General features: G+C 36.1%; 1 protein-coding gene across 9 annotated transcripts in view; it reads right to left on the bottom strand.

The window, feature by feature from the left end:
- The window catches only part of LOC150102845 (nuclear distribution protein nudE-like 1-B), a 303,402-nt gene that overhangs the window by 82,076 nt on the left and 202,426 nt on the right, over positions 1 to 18,900 (bottom strand). For all 9 annotated transcript variants that reach the window (XM_090398534.1, XM_090398535.1, XM_090398533.1 and 6 more), the window contains 2 exons: positions 10,472 to 10,562; positions 2,309 to 2,455 (listed from right to left, as the gene is read on the bottom strand). In XM_090398534.1, coding sequence (XP_090254660.1) covers positions 2,309 to 2,455; positions 10,472 to 10,562 — 238 coding nt within the window. The remainder of the gene's footprint in view (positions 1 to 2,308; positions 2,456 to 10,471; positions 10,563 to 18,900) is intronic.

Here is an 18,900-nt window from a genome sequence, read left to right on the forward strand (position 1 = left end):
ATTTGTGAATTTAATACAGTACTACTGCTGGACAGTTTGTGAGAAATTGTAAATTTTTTATGACAGTATGTCTGAATGATGTAAAATGATTCTAATAACTATAACAAATTCAATCTAGGTCATTAAACATACTCATTCTGATATGTAACAACTGGAGATCAATTACTAAAGATGATGTGCCAAGGCAGCTTCTGCTTATTCCACACTATTAATAAACAAACCAAACTGTTATTTTACAACCAAAAGGGCCAAAGCATTTGCCGTTGAAACTGAAATTTCAAAACTGCCTGAAAGTGCATGAAAACACAATCCTTCAGCATGAGTGGTTGCTTTGACATAATGCACTACTTAGAAGACATGAACTTATCTAAAACACATATATCATCTTCTAGGCAGAGTATATATAATTATCTTCATATATTTCCCTTTTACACTTTCGATTAAGGGTTTCAATTAATATGACAGCTATTTTGAAATATTGGTTCTTATTAGAAATCAAACAGAAAGAGCCTCCATAGCTTAGTCGGTATAGATGAAGCCCTTTGGGTGGAAAAACCTGGGTTCAATTCCTGTCCATGACATGAGGAACCTTTATCTGGTCTCTTTCAACTAAAGGTGAGTTAGCCGGTCTCATATGGAGGTAAAGTGTTTTTTCCTCTCAGAAATCTTAGATTTCTCATTCCTCAGAACAGGAAAATTGGCCCTGTGAACACACACTTCTACAGACAAAAATATATCTTACTCCCCGCAACATTAGGTTCTGTGACAAGTTGGAGGATCGTGCAAGTAAAGTCACATCATGTTAAAAAAAAAGGACAACCCCAAATAGATGGGATAAGGCACAAGAGCAAGAAGATTAGAAATCAAACAGAAACCACTCTAGAAATCCTGATTACATCAGCATTTCGTGTCTGAGAGCTAGGTACTTTTTCATAAATTAACTATACGATGTGTAAATTATAATTATTGAAGGAGAGATAATAAATAATAATAAATATCCATTTTTATTTTATAATTATGCCTATTAGGGCTTAATGCAGTACATAAAATACATAATCTTTGTCCAGGAACCTAGACAACTGTTTTGAACTAGCAACTCAAAACAGCTCAATGTTTAACTGTTAATTTAAGTAATTTATCAATTACTTACATTTTTATTTAATGTCTAAACATTTGATTGAGCTACTTTTTTACAAAAAAAAATTAAGTAAAGATGTTTGAATCACGCTCGACTTTTTTTTCATCCTGTCATGCAATTTGCGATAGCTAGCGATCGCTTTATCAAGACTTTGGGCAACTTCGAAGCTTCGTTCCATATTAGGATCAGCATCAAACAAAATTTCCTTAGCATGCTCAATGTGATTGAAAACCAGCAAAGTTCTTTTGCAGTTAGCTTCTTAGTCGTAATATTCTCTTCTTGTTTGCACTCCTTATCTTCTTCTTCTTCATATGCACGCTGTTCTTCACTTTGAAGGAAATCATTCTGACTTAACTGTTATAAATGGGAATTGAGAAAGTTTCTCACATCTTCATTATACAGTTCATTAAATCCAAGTTCTTTTTCTAATTGTGCTGATTTCTTGAATAATGTTAGATTTTGGATTTTACGCATGATAAACTAACATAGGCTTGAGTTTAAAGCCTATGCATTGCCTCCTAATAAAAGTGTAAAAATAAAAGACGATATTTAGATACTTTGTATCCTGGTTGAGATGCTTCAGTTTTAGCAAGAAAAGTTTTTGTTGGCATGTGCTTCCAAAGAGACCAGTTTCGTTGAGGTTGAATATTTGCTGATCGTTATAGTCACCCTTTTGAATTATCCTTTGCAATTCTTCAGGAAACTTGGCCGCAGAATCTTTATCAGCATTAGCAGATTCCCCAGTTATTCTTATGTTATGAGGTCCAGCTCGATTTTTAAAACTATCAAACCATCCTAAACTCGCAGTAAAGCTTTCACCTTCTTCTTGAAATTTGGTCTCTTTTTCAGTAAGATAAAAATATTGAGAGCTTTTGCCTGAATATTCCATGTACTGAGAGGTTTTCAGTTATAATCCTCAATCCAGAGTGATAGAAGACGCTCCATCTCGATCATTGAATGAATTCTACTTTGGGTGATCTTTGGGGGGAGGGAGAGGGAATGTGCAGTTTACTCTTTACATTGTTGTTTCTCTGTTGTTTGATGGATGGTTTAAAATAACATTCTGAATATGTCAGTTTGGATAGTTTATTGTGAGTCAACTAAGGTCATAAAGAGGACAAAAGTTTTTTTTTTTTTTTAAAGATGGGGGAAAAAAAAAAGTATACTTACTTCTCAAGGAGGAAGAAATTTGAATTTCAGTATCAGATTTCAGTTTATTTGAATCAATTTCTGCCAATTTGTCAAACTTTTTGTCATTATCTGGCTGTTGTATAACAAGCTTAGTAGATTGCTGGATCAACATTTCTTGTCGAAGATCTGTTGAAAACAAAATTTTACATTAATGTTTTAAAAAATCCCATCTTAAGGTTCTATAAACAAGTTTATACAAAAATTATGTAAAAGTAGAAATATCAGAATATCATAAATCTTCATAAAGATGACATCATGCAAAAAGACATTTCCATGCTCTCCTATAACTATAAAATAACTTAGCAATCTCTATATGATTTTGGGATATTTGATACTAACAACTGAGTCTGTCCTTAAAAATTAAACAACACTTGAAAATATGATTTTGCTATTTTGGATAGTTCTCTCATATACTGATATATCCAAGGTGTCAAAGGAAAAGATAGAAAAATCCATTAACATCCATATTAGAGAACATTAAAAATATATTCATATCATTATTATGGTAAGTCAGGACTAGCAGACCATGCTTTGGACACCCCTTCACACAGAATTAGAGGAAGAAAATCAATATGCTGTGTTACAGATCACAGAGACTATATTAAGGACTGCAACGGTTATGAAGCATTCTTCTAGCCTTAACAAGCACGACGGCATTGATCTTCCAAAAATTTGGAAGTAATTTTAAGATCAACTTCTACATGGATATAATAACTTTTTGTATACAACATAAGAGGGCACTAAATTAGGATTTTATGCCAGTTTGTCTATTTTTCAAGGAAGAATCCTAAATTTCTATGAGGATAAACAATGCCATCTCCATATTCCTCTAACATTGGCTGGGAAAAACCTGGAAGAAACACGTGAAATCACTGTCTCATTGTTCTGAATGCACTAGAGGAGCAAATGAGAGAGACAGAGAGAGAGAGAAAGAAGAAACAATACTCTATTTGCAATTGAAAAAAAAATTCTTTATTTTTTTCAGGTTTGATGGTAGACATTTCCTTTTATCAAAGTGGCTTTATATGTACACTTGTTTTACCTTCCTGTAGGTGGATGCTAGCTGAGTATAATATAGGGAAGAGATAATAAAGAACAGGTGTTAGTTCAGGAGTATATCTGGTGAGATACCATCAGAGCCAGAAGCTCCAAATTATTCAACATTTTTCTGATGGTTTTCTGGCATAAGTTCAAAGAAGGCATACAATGCACTGTTTAAGACAAGCAGGAAGTGATCTTTCTTGTTTTTCTATGGAGGAGTTGGATGAGCAGAATGATACTAGGACAGTGGTCGCAAAGTAGTCGACCCCCCCCCCCCCCAGGGTTCGATATAACATTGTTAGGGGTCGATAGAAAAATATAAGAAATCAATCTACGGGTAATATTTAATTCGGTTAACTTGGATTACTTCCATCCTGAATGACAACGCAATTAAGAGTGAATCATGGGAACAGCGACATGAATAGGACCTGTAAGATGGAGCAAGGTCATGAAAATAGTTACGGAAGCCAATCAAGTAGGCCTTGGTGGTTCCAGACAGGCAACGAAGCACATCTTCACATTGACAACGTTAGTAAATTGTATACTAAGTTAATAAAAGTCTTATTTTCATATATATAAGGAAGATTGTATTATTGTTATTTTGTTATCTAAATTAAATTTTATATTTTATATGTTATTTATCCCTCCTATCAAATATGTAATGTTAAGAAGGATGTCAAAAACCAAAACGTATTCCTTTGACGTTAAGCCAGTATAATGATATATACTATATTATACATACAATAAACACTGTAACTATATAAAATAAACAATCTAAAAATTCACATAAGTGTCTTTTTTTTGCTTGTCCTATTATAATTACGTAATAGTAAAATAGAAAGGGTTGATAAAAAGTCAAGAAACTCTTGAAGGGGTTGACGGTCAAAGAAGTTTGGCGACCCCTGTACTAGGAGGGCAGCTTTAGATTTAAGTGAATGCTGTAATAATACACTGGGGGGAAGGAGAGAGAGAGAGAGAGAGAGTGAGGAAGGTGAGAGCACAGATGGACAGAAGTTGCACCCAACAGCCTTATGAGGAACAAGAATGAATTACAGTTATTGTAATAGGTGGCAAGTCATCAGTCAAACTTAGCCCCCTCTTAATGATGATTTCGCATGTGTTATAGGCTTTAGAGTAGGCTGGGAATGAAGCTGGATTTATGGTCTCAAGCCACTTATGATTAGCCAGATCCCCCCCACCACCACCCCTTGGAATACTCTGGCACACTTCTTGCAAAACCATGGCCTGGATATTTGGTGGGAATTCTGAACAGTGGAGAATGAAGTTCCTCACTTTTAATTTCTGTGACATGATTACAATAAGCATTGGTATCCAGAGAATGGAAACAGTAGTTGTTGTTATGCCCAAGAACATGAAATTGTGAATGGCTGAGGAAAGAACATTCCATCAGAGATGAAACTTAGTGAGAACGTGATCTGATTTACCAAGAAGAGTGGACAACTTAACATTGCAGTTGGAAGAAATGGTTAAGAAGTGATTCAGTATTAGGTAAATGAAGAGAGGATTTCAAGTATTCTAGGTAGGTAGAGGAAATATGCTTTAGGTCAAAGTTCCTCAAAATTTGTTCAATCCTTAATCATTTAGGGCACATTTCTGTTGTAATGCAAATGTATTTTTGTTATTAATAATAACATTGTCAATTTGTCACTAATCCCAATACAGTTCATGTGACATAATCCAACATCATAAAATAAAACAATAGATCATAAAACTTTTCCAAGGTGCTTATCCAGAGGTGTGTGACATAGGTCAGCAGATCACCTGTTGAATGGCATTGGCAGAATCCATACCGGAAGTTGTTTATTAGTTGAGAACTTTCAAGACACCATTACTCACCATTACTTCAAAGAGGACTGAGGTGAGAGAGAGATTGGGAGATAGTTTGATGGCAAGGATTGCTCACTCTTCTTGGAAACAGGTTCAACTTGCACTAATTTCCAGGTTGTAGAGTAGATGTTTGTTCAGTAAGAGAACATAAACAGGAAATACAGAATAAGAGTCAACCCTGGTGTACAAATCTTCAGGACAATAGGAGGAATGCTATCAGGGCCAGGGGACTTTTTGGCATCTAATTTGAATAGGATTTTTTTGATCAATTCCTGGTGAAAGGTCAGAGGAGGTATTAAGTGTTCAGAATGGTTAAGGGACATTTACAAAAATCATCTATGAAGGAAAGTACGACACCAGGAAATTGGCTTTTCTGTGAGTGATTATGCAATACACCCATCTGGGTGCAAGAGCAGTGGGAGAAGTGTTGAACAAAAATTCTGGCCAACTGCTTTGGTCAGAGACCAACATGCATTATGCCATTAGGGCAAGATGCATTGAAGATTTTTTTACAGCTGTTTTGGCCTTTGGTGTAAGCGGTGAGAGAAGGTGGAGTTCTTCATGATAGCCAGTTCTAGTATTCTTGGTTTTTCATTTATATAGCCTTGATGCATCTTTTGGAGAACCAAGGCTTACTTTGGGGATGGGAATTTAGCATGGAATGGGGAATATGCACTTCCATTTCGGACTTCAGTGATCAGTTCAGCATATATGCTTGGGTTGGAAAACTGAAAGCAATAATCCAACCATTGGAATGAGTAATGGAAATTTCGGAGGTCATCCCATTTGGCATTCTTATGATGCCTGATTACTGAGAATGGCTATGTGGGTGTTGACTGATGGGAAGAGACAGGTACAAGGTTGTGATCCAAATTATCTAAGAGAGATAGATACAACCATTGCAGTATATCCCACCACTGCCATGACATTTTGCTGGCCTGGTTAGCATATCCACTCTCCAGCCAAAAGGCTACGGGTTCGAATCCCACTGTGGGCATGGATGTTTGTGATTGTTGGTGAAAATCTAGTGGTGGTGGTTGGTGGAGCAAAGAGTTGTAGAGTAAGTGCCCTCCTTCGATGAGTCTTTGGACTCCCTGGAGGTGTCACGTAATAATAATAATATTTGGAGGGTTCACTAGGGAGGAAAAGGTCCAGAGTGTTCAGAGAGTGGTTGGGATTATCTGGTACTCTGGTGGGAATCTGAACAATTTGCATAAGGTCATTTTGATGGCAAATGTCTCAGCATTTTCTATCTGCTTGGTGTGTGCAATTGGAAAATGAAAGCCCGTTGGTATTGTGTACACTGGGATCACAGAGGCAGATCATCTCACTGCTAGGAAAGTTGGATTGAATGACATCAACTTTCAAAGAGAGGAAATCAAAGAGTTCTGAGTGGTTGGTGGCAATGGGAGAGCGATATACATAGCACATGAAGACTGACAGAGTAGGAAAGAGAGATTTTCAGCCAAAGAAGATTGTGATTGCCAGATACTATGAACTTAAGTTACTGAATTTTGAACTTGAGTATTTAATAACTATGGTAAATCTGATCTTTCTGATCATGCCCTGAATACTCTACATAGAATTGACTGGAAAGGCACCTGTTGTTTACATCACATGAAAACATGGTATGAATGTAAATTTAAGGACACCTGTGAAATTCTTATCAACCATCCTAATCTTAACAATGATGGTCTAAAAATCCCAAGATTATGCAAGTCACATAACCTTTCCGTCTAAGAGTTAATCATAAATAGGACTGTAATTAATCCAGGAGCTTAACTCTAATGTTAAATTAGGGCACCACTTTTGCTTTAATAAAACTATCTATGTGAAATTATCCTCGGATGATGTTATAAATAGAATATAGCTTTCATGTAGTTATTTTATTTTATTTTTATGTTTTTTTTTTCACTAGAGGTCAGGTCAATAGAATAACCATTGATCAAATCACTGTCAAATCAAATGTTAAATTATAGCACCACTTTTGCTTTAATAAAACTATCCATATGAAATTGTTCCTCGGATGATGTTATAAATAGAATATAGCTTTCATGTAGTAATTTTATTTTTGTGTTTTTTTTTCCACTAGAGGTCAGGTCAATAGAATAACCATTGATCAAATCATCGTCTCTTTGGCATACTGTTTTAAATGTAATATAGCTTATCTCTGTGTATATGTATGTGTGTGTGTGTGTATACCATATTTACTCAAATATAACTCACACTTTTTTCCCCAAAATGAAAGATAAAAAACGTGGTGCCAAATATATGTGGGGATTTTCGTAAACTAAAATTTTTCAGGAAAAAATTAAATTGATGTTTATAATTAAATTTTCGGTATTCATTATAATTGCTCACATTATTTATAAAATGAATGCATTTAAATTTTAATTATGAACGTTATTTAAGTGATCGGCTGCTCACCTTCATCACGCGATATATTTGAATCTTTAGCGAAAATGCTTCTGTAATTAAATTAAAACAAACAGTTTTATTATTGCTTGTCCTTTTATTATTTCAGAATCATAAGATTGCCATGATTTTAAAAAAACTGAAAATGGGTATGACTTATCGAGAATCTACAATTCGGTATTGCTAATTCCGGTCTTGCATTTGACTGGTGCGGTATTAACAAAGGCAAGCCAACTACTGTTGAGTTAAAATGCTGATTCTCTTCAACCGAATTCCAAGATATCTGAAACTACCATAACAACATTCACTATCTATTTCTTAAAGTTTTAAACTTTTTAGTGTGTGAGGTATATGCGAAAATTTTAATTTCTTTCTTTCTTTTTTTTTTAAAGTAAAAAAAAGGGGAGCGAATTATATTCTAGTAAATACAGTGTTCCAGATGATGATCTTAATATTGTTGGATTCTGAATGAAGAGAAATTTAAATTATTAATACTCTCCTCAGAATCCAACATAATCCACCATGGCAAAGGCTACATTTGTAAATATTATTTAATGTAAATCACTTGTTTATAATTTAATATTCATATAACTACCTCAATTTTGTCTAATATTTAATTATTTAATCAAGATATACGTATTAATAATGAAAAGACTATTAAATATTATTAAGCTATTTTAATTATTACTATGTTAATATTATAAGAACTTGTATTTGATAATTTAAGTGCGCATCATTTGAAATGTAAATATTCTCTATTTATTCCTGTTTGTAAAGTTTAACATTATGTAATAGCTCAATTTCATTATATTTTTTTTTGTTGTCATGGAAATGTATGTAAGTGAGCGAGCACGTTTTGGAACACCACGTGAGGTTTATTGAAAAGAGTTTTAGAAAGAAATCACGAGAAGAATTTAGGCGGGAAGAATGGATATAAAAAGGGAAGAACGCTGAAATTATTTATTAGAGATTTATAAGAGAGAGATTGGCATTAGGTTGGAATCGGAGCATTCGGGAATCACAGTGCGATAATAGCGAGTCGGGAAGTCACTCAAGCAGCTAAATAAAGTCTACTAGTCGAGAGGCAGTTAGCTAATAAGTTGTAGAATAACAATTATAGTTATGGAAAACAGCTGAGTGACTACTAAATAGACTAGCAATACTTGAGTTGAGATTTAATTTCAGGGCCGACCTTTCAAGGACACACGGAAACTTGAAGCATAGCACGAAGTAACTAGAGAATAATTAGAGGCAACAAAGTTGAGTTTAATGATAGCGGTGTTAAGAATTATGGTACCTAAAGGATTAAACTGATGTCGAAGGAGTAGGCAACTGTGCATATTAAACTTCAAGTTAAGGAATTATTGTGTGTTACCTTAGTACAAGAGTTGTTAGTAGAACACTGAATTAGTTAAGTGATGTCAATGTAGTGCAAGCAGTTTGATCTATGCAAGAAGGTTTCATTGTGTGTATTGTGACGTTAATTAATCCAGTTATTTCTAAGAAGATTTTTTTTTAAATGAGTGCCGTTAATTGATTAAAGTGTATACAATTACAAAAAGTGTTCGCACATAAGTATATGAAGAAGGAAAATTGTCGGTAAGAATATTCCAACCATTAATATTCCTATGCAGAGATATGAGTGTGTTTCTTCCTAGAATATCCCTATACTAACAGTAACTATTGAGGAAGTTAGGTAAAGTGTATATTTAAAAGTGTTTGTTTGTGAAGAGGTATTACTGCAAATTTTTTTGTATTTGGAACTTAAGGAACTGTGAGAAGACTGTATTATAGAGACAACAGATTAACCATTGTATGAGTTGAATGACTGAATTTACCTGAGGAGTTAAAATGCTTGTGATATCTTAATTACTGATTTAAAATTAAGTGTAAAATTTGTGATTTTAAAATTAAATGTTTGTTTTTGTTTATCTGAAGTTGTATTTTGCCTGAATCTCTTTTACTGCACCATTCATAAAATATTCGAACCAGAGCGGGTAAATTAAGTAAGTCAAATATACTCGGCCAGTATATATTTTAAGGAGAAATAGTTGAAGGTTGATTTTTCTTCAATTCTTGAACTAATTCAGATACAGAGTGGCGCAGTCTTTAAATATAAATTTTCTCTATATTTGAATTAGAAATCAACTCACAACTTATCAATTAGTTAAGAACATTGTAATTGTAATCATGTCGGATCCAAAGTATAGATTAAGAACAAGTAGGATCCAACAATATGAAGGTGAAACATCGGGAAATTAAAGTAATTATTTCTAACACCTACGCGGTTAGCCTAGTGGCTGTGCATTTCACAACCATATGCCTGGGAAAGTAGTGTCCTAGGTTCGATTACCGTCAGTGACGTGAGGAGCTGAAGGATCTTCCTCAGCCATAGCCAAGTTAGCCGGTCTTGGGCATGGACAGTAGAGTTTTCCCCCCAGTTTATCCTGGGGTTTTTCATCCTGCAAAGCAAGCAAACCAGCCTTGAGAACCAACACTATAGGACATAGGATACCAGGATGCAGGGCTGACCACTTTATCCTGTGAACGGTTTGAGGTCTGATGATTAATAAACCCTCGACACCGCAAGGTAAAAGAGGGTACAATGAAGGTGAGATGAGATTTCTAACACAGTTGAAGTCTCCATAATTTGTCTCTGAAATGAATGCTGATCACTATGTAACACTAATGGAAAGTATACAGTAATTAAAATAATTAAACATTAAAACAAATGGATAAGAATAAAAACTTATAACAATCAAAAAATCAATAGCAGTATACATAAAAAAAAAGAAAAGAAAACAAATTCATCCAATACATTAAGTAGAAAACACTGACCTCTTGCTTCATCTTTTAGTCTTTGTACCATAACAGCTAATGCTTCTTTATCATCTAGCTCACTCTCAAGAAATGCATTTCTTTCAATTGCCTGGAAAACAACATATCTTTATGAGTTAATTATTGGCTTGTAATATTAACAATTCTCTTGACATCAAGATGGAAGCTATGGGAATAATCTTTACTGTTTATTATTAGATGAAATTTATGAATATAACGTTACTTAACTATCATGAAATTTCTTTCTACATATGAAGGGAAAATTCTGTAGACTGTATTATAATATTCAAGAAATAAAACTGATCATAGCTGAGTGGAAACTTCAGATAGGTTTAGATTTTAATACAGTTCCAACACATATACCCATTATGGATTTCATTTATAAACCAGATAAAGCTTTTAATCATGTGTTGCATACACTTCTTTTATTTTGCTTAGATCTGTACCTTCTCTAGCCAATTTCAGCAGAAATGAAATTTTGGCTCTATCATCTTTAAAGCAATCAGGATAAAAACAGTTACTCCAGGAAACTTAACATTTTACTACATTTCTAAAAGCTAATAAAGCTGATAGGATAAAAACAATTACTCCAGGAAACTTAACATTTTACTATATTTCTAAATAATCATATATTTAATCATCTCAACATAACAATGCATCTCTAGAAACCATGCACAATCACTCACAAATACCTAACCTAAACAAACTTCAAGACAAAGTGTAAGCTTGGGATGACACAATCAACCAGATTTAAATTCATCATGCTAAAACTTAATGGTATTCCAAAGATTTTCTTTCGTGAAAATATTCCTTTGAGACCTACCGCAGATTCTATTGGCTGCCAAAGTTAAAAAAAAATCTATCAAGTTTTTTCCTTGTAACCAGATATTCATCGACATATGCTTAAAAAATAAAAAATAAAATAAAAAACATTTCAAGAAAAAAATTTCCCAAAGTACAAAAAAGATTCTTGAGTTTGTAGTAAATTCAAAAAATTTGCAATATCTTGAGAAAAATTATTACTTAGTAACTGTAAACATCTGGAAGAGGAAGATTGACAAAGAGTGAAACCACAATCAGAACCAATGAAAAAGTCTGTGTAGTAATACACAGACACAGACTTTTTCATTGGTTCTGATTGTGGTTTCACTCTTTGTCAATCTTCCTCTTACAGATGTTTACAGTTACTAAGTAATAATTTTTCTCAAGATATTGCAAATTTTTTGAATTTACTACAAACTCAAGAATCTTTTTTCCTTGTTTTTCCTGCCAAAATAAATAATACAAACTGAAAGAACTGTAATGGATTTACCTATCTCTTCTATATTAGAAAACTATTATATGGAACATTCAGAACAGCATATACTGTATGTCTTCAATATTGACACATTTCCTTAGTCTGGATCTCATCTTTACCTGGGCTCTATGTTTTTCTTTATAAAATGACTTCAGCTCAATGCTGCTGTCATTTACAATGATTACAACAGCAAAGTAATTGATAATTTTGGCCTTCACCTTAGTGCTTTTTTCAGAGGAAGTTTCTATTCTCCATTACATAAGTCAAAAACGTGTCTCACCAGCTTGTTAGACTCCTATGACAGATTAATTTTCAAGTCTCCTTCCATCTGATTTGTAAACTAAGCTCATACTTACATTCTCCAAAGAATAAACATCCATCTCTTTCCTATCTAGAAGATTACAGAAGTCCTTGCTCATGCAGTCTATCTTATTATCGACGTAGATATCAGTCTGCTCAAATATGTCTGCATCTAATCTTAGTATTCACGACATGTAATTCAGGTCTTGCCATTCACAGAATATCTACTAGGCCCATTCTTAAGTCTCATTCATTGGAATAAAACTAAAGTTTTACACAAAAGACAATTTTTATTAGAAAGAAAAATTGTATAAAGAAAGCTGCAAGGATCCTATTCACTGTTAAAATTTAAACAGAAACAACTGTCAAATGTGATGCTTAAGGGTCAAAGCTATATAACTGAGATGAGACCTCCACATAGCCTTTAAAAGAATGTGGAGAACCGACCTGGGCTTCTGACCTGTACAATCCTCACCATCTCGTGGTGCACCCTGTTAGGTATCTAACTGGATACGGAATGAACAAGGAGATGCTGGCATTTTGGGATTTAGCTGAACAAATTGTATTCTTACTGGCTTAAACCACAATTTAAAATGATGGAACAACATGACAGAATTTCATGCCAGCTGGGGCATTGCCCATTTAAAAAAGGCTCCCTAAAAAAGGAAGTTAGTAATGATGTAAGTTTTTCATGTAGTACTATTGTATCCTGTGCACCCTTTGAGAATACATATCAAGAATTTGATAATGATGAGTGTCAAACTTTTTCAATTTTTGGAAGTCATCCTGCTCATACCCAATTACTGGGTTTAAATAATTTAACCTTTATCATCCTTCCTATCCAGCCATGGCAGGTTGAGGATATCACCAATAATAGCTATCCAGATCAATATATCTGCAGCCAAGTCATTAAAATTTCTGAAGAGTTCAGACCAATTGTGTTTGTAATCCATTTCCTTCTAGGTCTTCCCACTGTTTCTCTCCTTCTATTCTTACATTCTATATAATCTGGGGAAACCTTTACTAAAAATTCTGTGATTATTATTCTAGTAGTAAGACTTATACGTTGGTTAGACATAACTGGTAATTAATTTACGGAATTAACAACACATATAAAGTATATTAATTAAAGATAACTTTAATGAATCACTTCTATATTTCGGCAATGTCACATTGCCATCTTCAGGAACATAAAGATATGGTATGTGCACTAAGGAACTAACAAAGCAAATGAGGAAGAAAGTAAGAAACTAATTTTGTTCCTAAAGTCCTAATGGTGTCCTCTTGCGGGCTAATTTGGTAGTCTTGGCAGTTGGGCTGAAGTTCTCATAATGAAAGTCTCCCAAATTTGGGGCAGTTTCATGCACCCAAATTTGTTGAGGTTAGGAACGTTTTTTAGAGCTGCTGAAGATTCTTTGAATAATCTTTCGTATTTAAACTTGCTGCGATGGATTATTTTTGTTTTCTTCCAACGAATTTTATGGTGGGTATCTAAGGCATGGTCTGCCAGCCCAGAGCGGCTGTACTGGTGAAACCGGATGTAGTCTTGGTGTTCTGAAATCCTGATATTTGTTGTTCTGCCTGTTTGGCCAAAGTAGGACAATTTGCAGCTGCAAGGGACCTGGTATACACCAGGTAGGTCTAGGGGAAGTGGTTGGTCTTTGGTAGAGCGGATAAGGGATGCCAACTTTTTATGTGGTCTGTAACAGGAAGTAAGGTCATATTTTTTGAGAATATTAGTTATTTTTTCAGAGGTGCCCTGGATGTAGGGGATAGTGATAGACTTGGTGTAGTCTTTATTGTGGAGGGGGGTTGTGGTTTACAGGTTTTAGTATTTTTTGGATTTTTTTGGGGTTATAGCCATTGGCTCAGAAAGTGCTGAGGATGTGGTTTAGTTCCATAGTCAGGGCCTTGTCATCTGAGCAGATTAATTTTGCCCTGTTATATAGTGTTTTTATCACCCCATATTGTTGTGAGGGGGGGTGGTGGGATTGCTGGTGAATGTATCTGCCAGTGTGGGTGGGTTTTCTGTAAACAGAGAAAACCAAAGATCCATCAAGCTGGCGGGTGATTAAAGTGTCTAGGAAGGGGAGGGTGTTGTTTTCCTCTTTTTCTAAGGTGAACTGGAGTCTGGGATGTTGGTTGTTTAAGTGTGTTAGGAAGGAGTGGAGCGTGTCTGAGCCATGTGGCCAAATAGCAAACACATCATCCACATAACGAAGCCAAATAGTGGGTTTTTGTGGGGCGGAGTTTAAGGCTTTCTCTTCAAATGTCTCCATAAATAAATTGGCCAAGGGTGGGGAAAGTGGTGAACCCATGGCTGTCCCCTCTATCTGTTTGTAGAACTTTCCTTGCCAAACGAAATAGCCTGAGTTCATTGTGAACTGAAATAGGGCTGAGATATCGGGAGGAAACTTGGCTTGGATGAGCTCAAGAGTTTCTTTGAGTGGGACATTAGTGAATAGGGAGGAGACGTCAAAACTGACCATTTTGTCAGTGTGTTGGAGTGTGAGGTTTTCTATACTGGCTTTAAAGTGGGCCGAGTTTTTTATGTGTGATGGTGTGTTGCCAGTGTAGTGTGTGAGCGTTTTGGCTAAATGTTTGGCTAATTTATATGTGGGGGGAATCAATGCCATCCACTATGGGACGCAATGGCACATTCTGTTTATGTATTTTTGGGAGTCCATATAATCTGGGGGGGGGGTCTAGAGTTATAAGGTTTAAGTTTGTTGGTGACTTCCACAGGCCAAGAAGTGACTTTCTTAAGGAGTCTGTGGATAGTTCTAATCTGAGAGCTGGTTGGATTATATTCAATGGGGAGGTAAGTAGTACGGTCTCGTATTAAAGAATTTAGCTTACCTTTGTAGTCTTTTTGATTGAGTACCACAGTGGCGCTTCCCTTATCAGCTTTGGTGATTACTATTTTTTTGTTGTTTTTTAATTCTTGTAGGGCTGTATATTCGTTTTTGGATAAGTTGGATTTTGGAGGTTTGGCTTTAGTGAGAACACCGACTACATCCAGTCTCACGTTGTTTGCGATATGGTTAGGCAGGTTGCGAATTCCACGCTCTATTTGGATCATGATTTCTTCAGCAGGTATCCTTTTAGGAGCTAGGGCGAAATTGTGACTACGTGAAAGTGCGGTTGACTACTGTGTTAAGTGGTGGCTGGGGTACAGAAGTAGAAGTCTTTGTCAGGTTTCGTATTTTTTCACGAAATTTTTTCGTTGGAAGAAAACAAAAATAATCCATCGCAGCAAGTTTAAATACGAAAGATTATTCAAAGAATCTTCAGCAGCTCTAAAAAACGTTCCTAACCTCAACAAATTTGGGTGCATGAAACTGCCCCAAATTTGGGAGACTTTCATTATGAGAACTTCAGCCCAACTGCCAAGACTACCAAATTAGCCCGCAAGAGGGCACCATTAGGACTTTAGGAACAAAATTAGTTTCTTACTTTCTTCCTCATTTGCTTTGTTAGTTCCTTAGTGCACATACCATATCTTTATGTTCCTGAAGATGGCAATGTGACATTGCCGAAATATAGAAGTGATTCATTAAAGTTATCTTTAATTAATATACTTTATATGCGTTGTTAATTCCGTAAATTAATTACCAGTTCTGTGATTATTATTATTATTGAAATATGGTTGTGTAATTCTTCTCTGATCTCCTGACTGGTTTTCATTTCAATCCATGCTGTTTTATTTATTTTCCTCAATGTGTACTTTGGAGAGAAATGCATTTTTCCATATATAGATAAACCACAGATTTTCTGGCACCTCCTTTAGTCTGGACAAAATCATGAAAGCACACTTTAATTTTCATGTCCACCCAACTAGTTCACTGGGCCACCACAGATGGCATTGTGTGTGTGGTGTATGCAACACCACTTGTGGCAACACACCTTCGTGGTGGAATAATAGCTAATGAATGTTCATTTGATGTATCAAAAATTACTCAAGGGAAGATCAAAGCACATTAAACAACTCTGCTTCAAGGTGTTCTGCCAAGACTACCAAAATTTGATGTTCCCCTTGCAACATCAAAAGATTCAAGGTGAATCATTGAGCTATGAAACAAACAATTTTGCAACTTTAGAAGCAGTACTATAGTAACATTTTTTTGTAAGTACAGCAATTACTAAACCCATTTTCATTTATATGTACCAACATATCTATTTCATTAAATCATTTCTTCTTCTACAGCTTGTCCCACTTAAGTAGGGTCGCTGTTTGTGGTAAGTCTCCTCCACATCCAAGTTTATCATCCTCAAGTCCTCATCAACCAGCTCCCTCCATCTCTTCTTTGGCCACCTGCAATTCCTCCTCCCCTGCATATCCATCTGCATGATCTTTCTTCCCACATATTCATCCTCTCTCCTCATCACATGACCAAACCATCTCAACCATGACTCCTGTATCTTCGCTCATAACTTTCACTGTTCCCCTCACAGAGTCATTTCTCAGACGTTCCTTTCTGGTCACACTGCACATCCACCTAAGCATTCTCATCTCTGTTACCTCCATCCTGCAGATGTTATTTTTCCTCAGGGCCACAGCTTCCAAAGCATACATCATCGCTGGTCTCACTACTGTCCCATAGATTTTGCCTTTTAGATTGATTGGCACCCCCCTTATCACATAGCACTTCAGCCATCTCTCTCCAGTTCCTCCATCCCACTTCCTTCTCAGCCTCTCAACCCACTTCCACTGTTGAACCTAAGTATCTAAAGTTCCTAACCTTCCTGATGACATTTCATTCCAGCTCCACATGTCTCCTGGCTGCCATCCACTTTGCAACACATATACTCTATCTTACTTCTGATCAGTCTCATACCACTCTCTTCCAGTACTTTCCTCCATCTTTCTGGTTTAGCTGCCACTTCTTCTCTTGATTCTGCACACAGCAAGATGTCATCTGCATACAACATTGTCCAAGGCGCTTCTTCTCTCACCTCCTCCATCATAATATTAAACAGGAACGGACTTAATGCTGACCCTTGATGCAAGCCAACTGTCACTTGAAAACTTTCTGTCTCTCCCAGGCAGGTCTGAACTCTTGTCTTCACATTTCTGTACATCTCCTGCACCAGTCTAACATATTTTTCTAGTACTTTCTTCTCCCTCAGACACCTGCAGACTTCTTGCCTTGGCACTCTATCATACGCTTTCCCCAGATGAATAAAACCAGATGTAGCTCCCGTTGTTTCTCTCGAAACTTTTCCATCATCTGCCGTAATCCAAAGATCGACTAGGCATGAAGACAGTTGCTCTTTTGCAATCTCCACCTCCTTCCTTAGTCTTCCATCAAGAACCCTTTCTACGATTTTCATTGTGTGGGACATCAACTTAATTCCTCTGCAATTCTTACAGTCTTGTAAATGGAGACAAGAGTACTTTCGTTACACTCCTTGGGTATATTTTCCTGTTGGCAAACTTTTATGAACAGGTCCCACAGTAGGTCAATTCCCTCTTCCCCAGTGACTTCCATGTCTCCATTGGGATCCTGTCAGGACCCACCGATTTTCCATTCTTCACCCTCTTCATGGCCTCCTTCACTTCAACTCTGATGTTCTGCACCATCCTCTCATATGGCTGCCCATCTTCTCTGGGAATCCTCACATTTTCCTCATTCAAAAGTGCTTCAAAGTATATTTTCCATCTGTTTCTTATATCCACATCCCTCCATAATACTCTGCCTCGCATGTAAGATGCCATTTGATGCCTTATTTCTACATTTTGCTAATTGATAAATTTTTCTCTATCCTTCGTTTGTTTCTAATTGATATTAAGATCTTGATATGCCATGGACTTCGCCTACAACAACTCTCTTGGCTTCTTGCTTTCTCTCTCTCTATCCTCTTCCACTCTTGACTCGTCCCACTTCTGCTTTGCCTTCCTCTTAGCTGTCACTTCCATGTCTCCATTGGAATCCTGCTTTTTGTACATTATTATTATACACCAACCCTCCTTCTGCTCTCTAATCTTTGCAGATGTTTCATCAAGTCCCTCAATTGCACAGCTCAGAATTGCTTTGAATTATGTCTCCACCAATCTTGTACACTTTCTAGTCCATTCGAACTCCTCTCTAATGCCCTCTCCCTAAAACAGTCCCTCACACTCTCTTCTTTTAAGCAAAACCACTTAATTGTCTTCATCACATGGCTTCCAAAGGTTCTTATCTTTGACCTTATTTTAGAGTCTGCACACAGCAGCCGGTGTTGCTGTGCCACTTGATCTGTTGGGATTACCTTACAATTTTTTACTTAAGATGTTCTGTTCTAGTCAAAATGTAGCCAATCTGTGAATTGTTGTTACCACTTCTAAATGTTATCAAATGTTTTTCCCTCTTGCAGAAAAATGAGTTCACAATTGCCAGATCAAATGCTACTGCAACGTCCACAAACCTCTCCTTCCTGGTTCATCATTCCCACTCCACAGCCACCATGCACCCTTTCACAGTCTCTATTCTGTCTTCGTATGTGTCCATTCAAGTCTCCTCTGACAATCATGATCTTGTTTTCCCCCAGTTCCTTCATTTCTTCATCTAGCACGTTCCAGAACTCATCTTTCCCCTCTGCTGTACAGCCACATTGTGGGCATATACACATAAGATGACGACTTGCTCTTTTCCAAGACCCAGTTTCATTTGCATAATCCTGTCATTCCTCCTACCCACTTCCAGTACTCTGCCCTTTATTCTGCCACACACCACAATTCCAACACCATTTCTTCCCTCTTTATTCGCTCCAAAGTAGAACAATTTATACCCATCTCCCAGTTCCTTTGCCTCCCCCCCCTCCACCTTGTCTCCTACACACATAAAATGTC

This window comes from Typopeltis vanoorti, chromosome 9 (genome assembly GCF_054136105.1).
Source record: "Typopeltis vanoorti isolate ZY-2024b chromosome 9, IOZ_Tvanoo_1.0, whole genome shotgun sequence".
In the NCBI taxonomy this organism is placed as follows: Eukaryota; Metazoa; Arthropoda; class Arachnida; order Uropygi; family Thelyphonidae; genus Typopeltis; species Typopeltis vanoorti.